Source organism: Trachemys scripta, chromosome 12 (assembly GCF_013100865.1).
Source record: "Trachemys scripta elegans isolate TJP31775 chromosome 12, CAS_Tse_1.0, whole genome shotgun sequence".
In the NCBI taxonomy this organism is placed as follows: domain Eukaryota; kingdom Metazoa; phylum Chordata; order Testudines; family Emydidae; genus Trachemys; species Trachemys scripta.
In genome coordinates, this window is record NC_048309.1 from 29358842 (window position 1) to 29374115 (window position 15274).

The following is a 15274-nucleotide window of genomic DNA, read 5'->3' on the forward strand; positions in this document are numbered from 1 at the left end:
GACTGTACCAGACCAAGGACTGACCCCCATGGAACTCCACTAGATACACCATCCCAGTTTCACAGCAAACCATTTATAATTACTGAGTACAGTCTTTCAACCATTTGTGCACCCAATTTACAGTAATTTCATCTAGACCAACGTTTCACTAGTTTGCTTATGAGTGTCATGGGGTATTGTATCAAAAGCCTTTCTAAACTCAAGATATATCATGTCTCCTGCTTCCCATCATCCATTAGGCCAATAACTCTGTCAAAGAGGAAATTAGAGTGGTCCGGTATGGTTTGTTTTTGACAAATCCATGGTGGCTTTTCCTTGTAAGCATAGGATAATACAGTTAAGTTGATTGTTCAATAAGCTGTTCCATTGTCTTTCCAGGTATCAAACTTAGGCTGACTGGTCTGTAGTTCCCTAGGCCCTCTATTTTCCCCCCTTTTAAAGATAGGTACTATGTTTATTCTTCTGCAGTCCTCTGAAACCTCACCCATCCTCCATGTGTTCTCTCAAAGATAATGGCTAATGGTTCCATGATTGCTTCAGCCAGTTCCTTAAGTATTCTAGGATGAGTTTCATCAGGCCCTGCTGTCTTGAATATATCTACTTTATTGAAATATTCTTTAACCCATTCTTTCTCTATTTTTGCTTGCATTCCTTCCCCCCCTTTTTATGTTTGTTTAAAGGTGTTATGTAAGCCCTGAAGTATTATGAAAATGGCATATACACTCCCTTCACTATGGGAATACATAGATTATAAAGTCAGAAGAAACCATTCTGATCTTCTTAGTTTGACCACTTGTATAACACTGCTCTACAGCCAAAATGCTTCTGAAATAAATGTAGTCAAACTTTACTAATTCTGGGTCATTGACAACGAAAATGATGCTTAAAATTGTTGATTGGCTCTAGTTTTCAAGATATGCTATTGGGTCAGTATATACGACCCTTGACTTGGGAATGGCGGAGGATAAGTGAGTTATAAAGGGAAGGGATCTCAATTTAAACCAGAAATGTCTAAAATACATCTTTGACTGGATCTATGAATAAATCTATGACTGGGTTTGGACAGTACTTGCTCTTTAGGCAAAACAATGAATGATGCAATCTGAAGCTGGTATTGTGTCATACATGATATGAATTGCATCATGTTATTCATAGAAGTCATGGATGATGCAATCATAACGAAGCTTACATCACTCTGCTGAACAAATTGCCCTATATCAGCTCTAGAAATCATACAGTGTCGTGCTCTCTTATTTGTCAGTGTTTGATTTTGCAAAGGGACACATTTCTGATTAGGCAAAGTGAGCAGAGATGCCTCGTACTTGTGTGAACAGTGCAGATAACTTCTTCTATGTTTGTGGTGAAGTGACTTTTGCATCACAAAAGCGCAGTATAACCACTATGGTTAGGAGAGCCTATCACCTTTATTTTGGCTGCAAAATTGGAGATCAGGACAAGAGGTGGGCCCCACACATATGCTGCAACACTTGTGCAACAAATCTTTGCCAGTGGTTGAACAGGAAAAGGAAATCTATGCCTTTTGCAGTGCCAATGATTTGGAGAGAGCCAACAGATCATACCAGCCATTGTTACTTCTGCATGGTACCTCCAGTTGGGAAAGGTGTGTCAAAGAAGAAAAAGTGGACTGTGCATTATCCAAACATTCCATCAGCTATATGCCCAGTACCCCACGGAGATGGACTGCCGGTTCCTGATGCACCAGAATCATTCTCATTTGAGTCAGACGAGGAAGAGGATAAAACTTCTGGTCCTGAACCATCAATGTCACAGGACCCACATTTTCTCCCATCCTCCTCCTCTGAACCACACCTCATAACACAAGGTGAACTGAATGACCTTGTCAGGGATTTGGAACTACCCAAGAGTAAGGCAGCGCTGTTGTTCTCCAGACTACAGCAGTGGAATCTCCTGGCAGGTGATGTTAGGGTTTCCATGTTCCGTGACCGTCAAAAGGATCTTGTCCCATTCTTCTTCATGGAAGGTGATCTTGTAGCCTGCAACAACATCGATGGTGTGATGGCAGCCCTCAACATCGTTCACAATCTAGATGAGTGGAGACTGTTCACTGATTCATCGAAGATGAGTCTTAAAGCTGTTTTACTGCATAATGGCAATGTTTTGCCATCAATTCCAGTTGGTCATGCAGTCCATATGAAGGAAACCTATGACAACATGAAACAACTTTTGAGGTGCATAAACTATGACCAACATCAGTGGCAGCTTTGTGGCGATTTGAAGGTTGTTACTCTCTTGCTTGGTCTGCAGACTGGATACACAAAGTACTGCTGTTTTCTCTGCGAATGGGATAGTCGTGCAAGAGATTCCCACTACATCAAGAAAGATTGACCACTCTGACAGTCATTGGAGCCTGGGAGGAAAAGTGTTCAGCATCCACCACTTGTTGAATCAAGGAAGATTTTGTTACCACCCTTACACATCAAGCTAGGTCTGATGAAGAACTTTTGTCAAGGCCATTGACAAAACACAAGCAGCTTTCAAGTACCTCCGTGGAAAATTTCCAAGGTTAAGTGAAGCTAAGATAAAGGAAGGTGTCTTTGTTGGTCCTCAGATTTGTGAACTTCTTCGAGGTGATGCATTTGACCATGCACTGCATGGCAAGGAAAAGACAGCATGGAAAGCCTTCCAGTTAGTGGCAATAAATTTTCTCGGAAACAACAAGGCAGACAACTACAGGTTGTTGGTGGAAAACCTCCTCAAGGCATACAAAAACCTTGGTTGCAACATATCACTAAAGATACATTTTTTGCACTCTCATCTAGATTTTTTTCCACCGAATTGCGGAGCAGTGAGCGGCGAGCGATTTCACCAGGACATTGCAACAATGGAGAAACGCTATCAGGGCAAATGGAGCCCATCAATGCTTGCAGACTATTGCTGGACAGTGACAAGAGATGCTCCATTTAATGAATACAAGAGACAAGCCAAGAAGCGCCAAGTAGACACTGAATAGGACTAAACTATGTAGATAATAGTTTTTTGCCTTTTTGTTTCATAATAAATTTTATTTATATAACCCTTTTGCTGATTTTTAAAGTGTTACATAAACAGGACAGGTGAAATATTATCATGTAAAGCAACCATAAACACATGAAAAGACCTAGGTTTACAATTTATGATTAAAACTCTACTATCTACACAATATACATAGACATAAAATATAAAAACTTAAATATCTTAGAAACAGTAGCCAATCAGTTGTTTTAATTGTCATATTTGAATTCAGCACATCAAAATACATAATAAATAGCACATTTTATCTCTGAAGCAGACGACTTCTCAAAAATTGTGGACCAGTGTAACACAGCAGGTGGACTACTCTCCTTAGTGGAGTAGATCTTTATAAGGTTGTTTTCTAGATCCCCAAATTTTACATAGCTTCTGAAGATACATAGAAGCAACTGTCCTCTTGATCCTACTTGATCAGAATTGTGGCAAAAACTCTTATTAAAAATCCTGCAAATATACTAAAACAAAATTAAGTGTAGGTCTTGCACACAGAGCTGTCTCTGAGCAGTGTGTTATCTCTGTATGTGTGCACAATTTTGGTTTAGTGTAAAGTGGAGAAAGCTTGCTACTATAAAAGAGAGCTCTTTCAGAAAAGGAGTGCACACATTTCGCAGATCTCTCGATCTTGGATAATCTCTGTGATCGTCAGAATAAGGGCTGCAACTTCCTCTTCTGGGCAATGTGAGCATCTCTCTGACTCTGGCTGCGTGCCTCCCAGAACTCATGCATGTTTAACCAGTTCACAAAAATGAAGTATGGGGACAGCATGACTTGCACCTCCTTAAGTTAAGCCACCATGATGGGTCTAACTTTAAATCCTAGCCTTTTTTATTTAAAGTGTGTCAATTTTGTGATCTAAATAATTCCAAATCGTGGCTTCCATTTTATCCCAAACGTTACATTCTTAGCTCTGTCTTTCAACATTATACTTACAGAATGGATTTTCAGAAGCATTCAGCACTGGCCTAATTGTAACCCCCACTGGAGATAGATAGAGGAGAGTTAGGCCAAAGCTGAGCATTTTTGAAAATCACACCCCTAATTCATGATTTCCTGTGTACAAAGAAGAGAGCAAGGGTAAAAGAAGTGACATGATGTCATTAGGAATTTCACATTTGTAATCCATTAATTTCGTGTATGAAATGCTGTTTGGCTTGTTACCGGAAGGTGAGCTATTAAAAAAAAAAAAAAAAAAATACTTTGAGGTAAGGATCCTAACACCGTCCTAATCTAAACCTCAGTGGTGCATCTCCCATAGTGACAAAAACGTCTCGCAGATAACTTGCAATTGCTTATTTCAGTCTCATGACACACCTTCATTTTTGCTAGGAAGATCTTCAATTAAATGTGCTGGTCATACATTTGCAGTACTTCAGTATTTGCTATTACATAAAGCAGTAACCAATCCTTTCCTGTGGGGAATACCTCAGGCTCATGTCTCTGATCTCTCATTTAGAATCTTCAGATGAAAGTGGATTAGCCAATACCTCAACAAGAACTCAGCTTCCGCAGTCCATGAAGATCATGCATGAGATCATGTACAAGCTGGAGGTGTTGTATGTTCTCTGTGTATTGCTGATGGGGAGACAGAGGAATCAGGTGAGTGTCTACCTAAATGTTCATGTGTGCATAGAATAGTCATTGTCTCTTTAAATCCAAGCATTCAGTTTAGCCTACTTGAATCTACCACCATGCGCTCCAAGTTTTTGTTTAGTGAAGCTCTATTGGAGTCAGTGGTTAGAAAGTACTCAGTACTTTCCCATATAGAGTTCCTTTACTTCTGGTCCTCATGGTGAGGATTGTAAACACTTCTTTATTTAGAGAAAGTTCTACAAAAAAATATACATTCTAAGCACAATCCTATAAGCATAAATAACCGGTACTTTATAAACCTACCTACAGATACAAAAGAATATGAAAATGAACAGAAGAATTGTTCATGGTAGTACTCAGTGTGCGCTTAGCTGCTTTCTGGGCAAAGCACAGTCCCTATTGCATGGAGTTCACAGTTCAAGGATATACAGAGAGGGTGAAACTAATAATATATAGGCTGGGTCTATGGCATCAAGAAAATCATGGACTCTGTGAAAGGCTCTTTGAATTTTTGGGGGGTATTGTGTAATTCAAAGACTTTCTTCATTGCAAGGATGCAGCTTTCATAATATACATGAATGTGCTGTAAAAAGCTGCCTCTGATTTCTATCCCACACCAACCCCTTTCGCTATCATAAGGTGCAAACTTTGCTGCATACAGGTGTCCATTTGAATACTATTTTTGTTGAGCATGGCTGTCTGAGAAGCAAGTGTTCCCCTGAAATCAAGGCACATAGTAAGAAAATACTTCTTTATAATTCCGCTATGATGAGAAATACCAGCAAGATAACAGTGTGTTCTCCCTCTGCTGTTTCTGCCATGGTAACCACCATATAAATCAGCAGTTGCCAGGCTGAGGGGATTAAAGGTCATAGGTTTGTGACCTCAGTCTTCCAATTTGAGCAACCAAAGATCTTGCTTCAGAAATTCCATGCAGAATTACGCTGTTGTGTCAGGAGGTTACAAAACTCTTTTTGGATCACTGATTTATGAGAAAAAATGTGAACAGGCATTTAATTTTTCAGTAAGGGAACATTCTAATAAACTAAATTCCCTGATACTGAAGCTTCTCTCTAAATTCTCTTCCTGGTTATGTTGTACACTGTTCAATTCTTCTCTGTAGTGCTAGCAGTGACTCAGTTACCACACTTCACTGCTGCCTTGGGATGATCACACCCTAGTAGAGAAGTGGTGCTTTACTTCATTTCTTGGCTTTTATTGCCCTGTAATTATAACCACACCCTCATGTAGTCACTTCACATATTTCTTTAGGTTGTTTTACATGGTTCTACTTAAGTGGTGAAAGATACGCTGCTGTTCTACCTGCTCCTTTCTTGGGGAGCCAAGCTGTACACGTTAAGAGGAAGTGTGATGGGGTTTAGCATAATGAACTAGAGAACTGGAAATGGGCATTAAACCGTCTTCACAATTTTGAGCAGCAGTGGGAAGATGCCAAAGAGGATTTGAAGTATGTAGTGTAAAATAGGATTTGTTCTGGCATTAAACTGAACTATATAGCTATAGTTCAAATGGGGCCTCTAGGAGGGAGAGTGAAATTAGAAGTCAACCCTTCTGGTTTATGGGTGTTCTAGCATGCAAAGGTTAGCTCCGCTAGGTCTTACAGTTCAGCAGGCTAACATTAAGAAGGCAGGAAAGTGTCTAGGGGTGTGTTGGTTGGCACAGGACACAAAGGCACTGGGTATGACAGGATCTGATTCCTGTTTAAACAATGAACACTGGTGGAGACAAAAGGGAGCTGCTCCTTTCACATGCGTGGTCTGCATTTTCACATGCAGCTTTTGCATTTTATAGTTCACCCTGCTGTGGTTATGCCATACTGGCCACTGTGAGGGGCTAGTGCATCCAAAGTACTTTCTGCTGACCGGTATTGGCAACTTACATAAGTGTCTCCGGAAATGATTGGGAGAGTCCCTTGCTCTGTGCAGGAGACTCTTGGTGTGTGGGAGCATGTGAAGGCAGAGGTGGGGGTAGGTAAAAGGCTGAGTGAAATGTTGGACAGAGTGCAAATATAATGTTGGGAGGATTCCACTTTCTGGGACTGCTGAGATAGACTTCATGTGTGGTGCTAGAAAACTGATGCAAAAACAGGATCCCTCATTCCCTGTTAGGGAAATGTCCTGATTTGCTGAAATCATGTCAAAATGTGACCGCAGGCAGTCCGTGGATTTCAGTACTATGACTGCTAAACAGAATGGCAGCTATGAAAATGATTGATCCAAATAAAATTAAGAAACATGGAATGACCTGCTGCTTGGGTTAATCTAAACACCGTAACTATTTGAGGAAAGATGGGCCAAATGCGGTGGCCTGATTTTAAAAAACAAAAATTAAAATATTTTTACTTCCTGTAACTCATAACCTGTGCTGTCTCAACTCTGCTGTATTTATAATACTGCCCTTGCCCTGTATACCTGTTAACCTCTTTTAATACTTTTGTGAGGTTATAATTTGCATCATCCACAATCTTTAATGAAACTGGTAATTAAAATACTGAACAGTCTACTAGAGTTGGTGATGGGAGTCCAGAGGGAGCCTGGCATTGGTAGGGGAGGGCACACTGTCCTAGTCAGGCTTGTGAGTAGAACTCTGACTTGCACCTCATCTCCAGGGGCATTGCTCATTTTAGTCCCAAAGCTCCCGACATTCCACACATACACTTGGCCTTCTTTCCCTCCCCCTCCCCCCCCCCCACCCAAATCACTTACATCAAAAATGGAGAATCCTGAATCTGAGGTGTTAATTGAAGTCCTTTACTCAGAAGGAAGAAATCCCACAGCATAAGTTTCCTGCATGACTGACTGACTCCCTCATTCTGGGTTTGTCACATGGTGTCCCACATCTGGGCCTTGGCAGGCATAGAGGCGTGCTTGAGAGATGATGATCTGCATTTTCTTTTTCTTTTCTTTTTTAAAAAGGGGGGTGGAGTGTGGAAAGCATCAGGAAAAACATACCGGTTTGCTGACTAAAGCATGTGCTGCTTGTGCATCGCAGGTCAGTTCCCTGCTAGTGCTGCAGGACAACATTCTCCACAGCACCTAGTATCACACGCTAGGACACTTGAAAATAGTGCCTGTGGCGTTTTCCATTCCTGCCTGCAAAGAGCCACCCTAGAATCAGTGGCCTGACCTAGGATCAGCAGAAAAGACACTAGGGAACTGGCACTAAAGTGTTGCAGGAAGAACTTTAGAATAGATATATAGTTGGGTGTCCCTTTACCTTCAGTGTGCTAAATTTCCTCTTCCAGAGTACACTGTTTCCCCTAGCTCATTCTTCATCAGAGGAACCTCCATAAATTCAAGCATCAGTTTAGGCTGTCTCCAAAGAAACTGGATCAAATGTTTCTGTTCAGTGGAAGCGGACAATTTAATTCTTGGAGGAGACTGAAGTCTTCCCCTTGGGATTCACCACTTCTTGTGTGTGGAGTAAAACCCACATTGTTCAGTAAAGCATTTGTGTCTCTAACACGAGTTGATGTAGCTATGCCCATCTGTGTTCTAAACTGCCCCTTTATGAAGGCACCAGAAACAACCAGACAAGTTTAAAATTTTTCTTTTCCAGGTTCACAAAATGATAGCAGAATTCAAATTGATTCCTGGCCTTAATAACCTGTTTGACAAACTGATCTGGAGGAAACATTCAGCATCAGCCCTTGTTCTGCATGGGCATAACCAAAATTGTGACTGTAGTCCAGTGAGTACCCTAATTTCACATTTTGCATGGTAATTTAGATGCTACAGTTGTAGTAAATTTTTTTTTCCCTTGGAGTTGCTGTAGTCCATTGATTTGAGAGCCTTGATACCAGAAACGAAGCATTGATTTATACCTGGAAACTTGGAGGTAAACTTAGTATTTATTTATTTATTTATTTTAAATAAACTTAGCTTTGTTAAATTGCACACATCCCATCACCCTTTCCATTCTCTTCTGTTTTGGGAAACTCATGATGAAGTTTGTTCCTTCCTTATTCCAATTGCTGGTCACACTCAGGATGTTGTAAATACTTTTTCAGTCTTGAAAGATTTCCAACTCCAGCCTGGTCTGAGATACCTATTTTTTCTGTGCTTATCATTAGTGATGATGCTGTAATATGTACAATACATATTTTAAAGGGTTTTTTCACTCTTCTGTTTTTTTGTAGGACATTACTTTAAAGATACAGTTTTTGAGGCTTCTTCAAAGTTTTAGTGATCATCATGAGTAAGTATGGAAAAAATAAGCTTACAGTAAATTGTATTCAGTGGCATCTCCTGTTCCCTTTTAACTAAATTATTGAGCACCCTCAAATGTATTTAGATGCCTTGCCCTGACCTATTGTATTTAAATGTCCCACTACTGATATAAAGACTTTTTTGGTAAATGAGAAACAGTGTGAAAGTAGGTTTCATGAGTCAGTAGGTGGCTCTCCTCCCTCAGAGTGAGTACTGAGCCAGTGCAGTAGTGTAGCACAGGGGTTTTGCTGCAGATCTTTTTAAATAGCAACGTCAAGGTCTAGGCAACTTGTGATCATTAAGGATCCCATGGAACTCTTCACAAGTGACAGTTTAGTCCTGATAAAACTCAGCTTGGGGAATTGTATTTAATCATCCTAAATTTCTTCCAGTAGCTTAAATTGATAAAACTATTCATTATGTGCCATCTGGTAAACACTAGCTCAGGTACTGTGTATGCAGTTTTTCCTTCCAAAAGGTAGGAAGGTGGTCTCAATATTCTAGTATTTGCTGATTGGATGTCAAAAATTGGGCGTCTTTCTAAGAGTATGTCTGCACTGCAGTTAGACACACGCAGTTGGCCCGTGCCAGCTGACTCAGGCTCGCGGGCCTTGGGCTAAGTGGCTATTTAATTGCTGTATGGACATTCAGGCTCGGGTTGGAGCCTGAGCTCTGGGACCCTCCCCCTCAAAGGGTACTGTAGCCCAGGCAGCAGCCAGAGCCTGAACATCTACACTGCAATTAAACCAGCCCATGAACCCAAGTCAGCGGGCACGGGCCAGCTGCGGGTTATTAATTGTAGTGTAGGTTTATGCTAAAAGATCTGCTATAGCGTAACCAGGAGTTGTGGGCTCAATGCAGAAATTCACTGGGTGAGATTGTGTAGTCTCTCTTATGAAGAAGGTCAGACTAGACTAGATTATCATAATGGTCCCTTTGGCCTTGAAATGTATGAATTTAGGACTATTAAAGCCTTTCCACGCACAGTCCTAATAGAAACGTAAGGTGGTAACTCACCTGTGAACAGATACATTTCTTGGCTTTGCTTTTTGCGAGAGCTATAGGATGATGCGAATATTTCTTAGTGGTACAGCTTGAGGAAACTGCACACATTTTGCTAGTGTGTATTTTGCTCTGGGTTATAATGTGCAGAATCCAGGCATACCATTCTTTGAAGATATATTTTTTTTGTATTCTTGTTTGATAGGGCCAGATCACTTTTCCTCATGGTACATCTTTTCACTTTTGGTGTTGTGACATTCATTTGTATCTAACTGTAGGCATTATCTTTGATGCCAGCACTTCAGTTCCAGCCATGAGGTATTAATGTAACCATCCTATCTCACTGGCTAAGTAGGATATTTTCTCTGGATTGTGTCAGGCCCATCAAATGTCATTTGCTATGTAAATTTTAGCTGCGCTTTATAAAATGCATAAGATTTTTAGATTGGATGCTTAAGGGCTCCAACCCACGTAATTATGGGACACACTGCATAGCTACATGAAATTACCAAACCCAACAAATATAGATTATTAGAATGTACAGGAAAGGCCAAACTACACCTACGTGGAGAAAACTAACTTAATTTAAGAAGTGTTCTGTCACACTTGCCTCTATCCGATAATTCGCTAATTACATTCTGATTACATACCTTTTCAACAAACATCCCACTGCATGAAAAATGTCAATCTGTAATTTTCTGTGGGCTGCTTCATAATCTCCTGAAAACAGGGACTGGGGAAGGAAGTGCTGTCTGGTGTAGAGCTCTAATAAGAACTAATGCAAAAGTGCTTTCTGACAACGATAAGTAAAGTGTTCACTTCTAGACACAGACAGTGCAGGTAATTTCTATTTCAAGGAGCAATCTAAATTACACCTATAGCACTGGATTCTGACTTGTTTGCATTTTTTCCCCTGAAACATTACAAGGATAAAAAAATACCAAAACTGTCCTAAGAGCATGCACATGTTGCTCAGAATGAGGGAACACACATCTCATGTCAGATTGGGGTAGGTGGAGGGAACCCGGATGCTGTTCTCTTGTACCCTCAGAAGCTTCTGGTCTAGACAGTAAATAATGCTCTTATACCAATTCTTATTCTATAAAAGTGTCACATTTACCTTGTTCTGCTATGGCCAGGCCAAAACGGAGAGAACTCCTGCCGTGAAAACTGGGACCTAGATCTGTATCTCAGCCCATCAAAAACTTTCCCTCTGCAGCCATTATTAGCCCAGCAACAAGCCCAGATGGTACAGTAAGTTTCCTCAGATGCTGGCCGTATTAAAGCGATCACTATAAAAACCTCAAGCGTGGTTGAAACAAAAATAATAAAGTTAAACAGCTAAAAGTTGAACATATTTAGATCATGAAAATTGGAATCCACTGAAACTGAATGGAAAGTATGGAATCTAAAACAGAAATGCTTGAGAAAATGCATTATTAAAATTAAGTAATAGTAAAGTAAAATCTCTGTGTTAAGGCATGTAAAATGACTGGTAAACTTGAGTTACCTGAAAACCCAATGAAAGCAAGAGACTGAAGAGTGCTTGAACTCAGCTGGTACAGGGAGAGAGAACTCAGCTAAACCCCTGAGTTACTGGCTAAGGATTCAGAGAATTCCCTTTTTAATAGTGAGAGATGTTAGAATTCCGTTGCAGAAACCTATTGACCTGGAAGGAAACAGAGATATCCTGTGGTAACTCCAGCTGATGCTAATCAGCAGGGTAAGGTGTTAAAAGTAATAAGGCATCTGAGGAACAATTTATATTTTTGTCTTGCTCCAGCATCTTAAAGTAGGGGAGAGGTATTGGCAGATGCTAAACAATACTTTTAGAGAGATCTCAATCATTACTGTAGCCAGTGAAAGGAAAGCCTTTTGTAGTCTTGGAAGTCACCTTGACTGACTGGTGGCTGGAATTGGTGTGGCCTAGAAAATAGCTAGATAGTCCTGATAATGAAGGCCAGGAGGCTGTTTGTAGTTAAAAAATTAATCAATAAACCATTGTTGGCCACTTGAAACTAAACCAGACTAAAGTTATGATTTACAGAAAAAATGTGTGTTGCATTTGAAAGAATAGTTCTTGTAATGCATTTCTGTTAGATCAAAAAAAAAACCCAAACGTTCTTTCATAGTGAATATTGTAGAATAGAGTATATAAATGATTTTCGCTCTCTCAAAAATGGTGAATAGGCAATTCAGGTTTATTCAAATGACATTGGAAAAACACTTTCTCTTTTATGTAGTTACTTGGCTAAATATTTTATTGTGTGAGTTCTTTACATTGCTATACCCGTCCCTGTTTTCTAGTTTGTTTCCAGATGTTTTTTGGCACTTTCCAGGAATAAGATAATAACATAGTCAAGTAAATTGGAACCAAATACTGGAAAATTTGAGTGCCTTATACAATTTACTGTTACAAGTAAATCTTCATATTATTGGGCAACTATTGATAGGCAGCATAGAGACTCTTTTTGAGGGGTTCTTGGAAGGCTGTGCTATCTGAATTTGCTGAAATCTGTTAAGCTGCCATTTTGTATTTTTGGAAGTTAATGTCCTAGCTTCCAACAGATTAAATAGCAATTATTGTAGGTGAAATACCTCTGTTTTGTCAGTGCTGAAAGGCTATCCTTGTTGTATTGTATCATTTTCTCTAATTTGCTTTTGGATGGTTCTGGTATAATAAAAAAGACAAGTCTAAGAAGCCTGGCACTGCTTTTTTAATGATTAGTGACAGGGACTGAATTTCGGGAGGACTGGCAATGTGATATCATGCACTCTTAGGCAGGGCAACAGCCTGTTAGTGGGCTGCATAAATAAATGTCTGTTCCCATCTTTCCAGTTTCACAAATAACTTAGCCACACTGTCTTGTTTGGCTTGGAGTTGCACATTGCAGATGCAGTACATATAACTAGCAACATTACATAAATCATGAATTAAGGAAACAAATGGATGTGCTCAGCCTCATTTTTCCTTTTTTTTCTCAATGATTTTTTTTCAGGAACAAGTATCTTCTGTTAAACAGCCAAGAACTTAATGAACTGAGTGCAATCTCCCTCAAAGCCAACATCCCTGAAGTAGACGCAGTTGTCAACACAGACAGGTAGGGAGGAAGCTATAGGTTTTGTAGCCTGCTATTTCAAGCTCTCTTAAACTCTGAATGTTTGGTAAGTACTTACACTAGAGGTTTTATTTTATCTGCTCTGTTTGAAATCCTCCATGAAGCCCCGTTCCCTTAACTTCAGCAATAAGTTGCACTAACAAAACCACTAGGAAATGATGGAAATGCAAAGCATTGCATTTTCCATATATCACATGTGAAAGAAGCTAGGTGAAATTGCCACATCAGGATCAAATAGTGTTGCTGTATAAGGCCATTGCATTGCCAGATGGAGAACCAGATCCTTCAAAGGAAGAAATAGCTACCCCTATTTTCATAGTAATGACTAGCTGACCTCTTAAAATGCACTTTATACTCTAAAAAGAGGCTGTGACAATGGCATTATGGAGTTTGACGTTTGTGTCCATGATCTCCATGTTGTGTGCTTTTCTACCTGCCAGACTCACAAACTGGGTGTTGTGAAGCAAGCTGGAATCTTTCTAGCTCATGAATAGCCACCAGTAATATTTTGCAGTTGGGATTTAGGCCTGGCCTACACACACATTACGTCAATTTAACTAAACTGATTATTTCACTAAACTGATTTAGAAGATATGAGTACCTGCCAAAGGGGTTCGATTTTAAAAGTGGCTAATAACCAAATTAAGCTAAATTGACATAACATATGTAAACCCATTTGAGTGGCCCCACAAAGGTGTTCTACGATACTGATCTAGTTAAATCAATATGACTTCTGAAGACAAACCCTTGGTAAACAGTTCTCTTCATGTGCTAGACAAAAGAATCCAGCTCACTCCCTCTGCAGGGCTCGGAAGACAAAGCCAACAAACATATTTGGGTCACTAAACCCTACAGCTAATGTTTCAGACCAGGGAGCTGGTGTGAGTGGAAAGGTGCCATTGGCTTTGAAAAGGAATCTCTGGCACATGATGGGTTTCCCAGTTCTTAAATGTTGCCAACTTCCTCATTATCTGCCTTGTTGGTGAGAATCCACCACCGGTGTTGACCAGATCCTCTCTTCCTGAGCACTGCTGCTGTTCCGGCCCTGCTTCAGCCATTCAGAGGGAAATGCTGCCCTGTGTTGTACGTGTGCTAGAAGGAGGAGGGGCGAGGCCACAGATAACCTCTTCCATCCTGTGTAATTTGCAGAGGAACCTTCCCTATTTTCTTATAGCACTAGTAAGGGGAGCCAGCTATCCCACAGCCAGTGCCCTCCTTTGTGAAAAGCTCTGTTCTGTAGGCTCCAGGCTGCATCCAGGACCTTAGCTGGCAATGACCAGCATGGACCAATGGAGCAGTCATGCTGCCTATCTTTTTGAACAGTAGAAAAACCCTAAACTATCTTGCCCTACACCTGCAGGTTGGCTCATGGTCTAAGCACATGAACAGAACCATTCCATTTCCTGCCCTTATTGTTTTCAGGTGCCACGCCCTTTCTGAATAAACACAGTTTTTCTGGCAGCATATCTGCATATACCGCCTGCATAAATACATCTCCCAGTTGTGTCAAGGTGCTGTTCGTGTGTGTGCTTCAGTTTGATGGGTTTTTCCTGCGGAGACTAACAACTTATTTAGGCCGCTGCCTCAGTCTGAATTCAGATACAAAAATGTTGTTGTGCTTGCTGAACCAAACTCTCCTTTCTACAAATGTGTAGTGAGACCCAGCCCCCTCTATTCTCATTCAAAACTGTCAGGCCTGCTGCTGCTCCTGATCACAGTGCTCACACTTCTTTTGTATTTGGTAATGTTTCAACAAAAATGCTTTGTTTGAAACTTCCTTGAAAGCCAGTTACACTGCAGCTCTTGAAGACTGCAACATCAGAGCTACGTGGGAGCCGTTGTCATCCGTTCTTGCGGGCAATGTGAAATGCTCATGCATGACATTGCTGTGTGATACTGGACTCTTCATATTAAGCTTTGTGAGTAGAATGTAGCTTCATCTCCAGAAGTATGCTCTGTAGTGACCTGCTTTTGCCATTCTTCCACTCATATTTGTAATATTCCCCCTGCATTCTTTAGAAGTCTAGTCTGCGATGGAAAAAGAGGTTTGTTAACCAGGCTACTACAGGTCATGAAGAAGGAACCAGCTGAGTCCTCTTTCAGGTGGGTTCCATTTACATTGATGTATGTGGTTTTTTGGTGGGGTGGGAAGACTTGCTAGTCTTCAGAGTTCATGACCGCTGAAGTATTTTATTATCCATCGTGAGAAGACTTAAAATGTTCTACAAAAACAACAAGGAGTCTGGTGGCACCTTAAAGACTAACAGATTTATTTGGGCATAA

At 40.5% G+C, this 15274-nt stretch overlaps 1 protein-coding gene across 1 annotated transcript in view; it reads left to right on the forward strand.

Annotated features, from left to right (window-relative positions):
- The window catches only part of TRPC4AP (transient receptor potential cation channel subfamily C member 4 associated protein), a gene marked incomplete in the record, with an annotated part of 81072 nt that overhangs the window by 47701 nt on the left and 18097 nt on the right, over nucleotides 1-15274 (forward strand). The window contains 5 exon segments of the mRNA XM_034786632.1: nucleotides 4505-4647; nucleotides 8221-8352; nucleotides 8801-8859; nucleotides 12872-12973; nucleotides 15011-15094. Of these exon segments, the coding sequence (XP_034642523.1) occupies nucleotides 4505-4647; nucleotides 8221-8352; nucleotides 8801-8859; nucleotides 12872-12973; nucleotides 15011-15094 (520 nt within the window).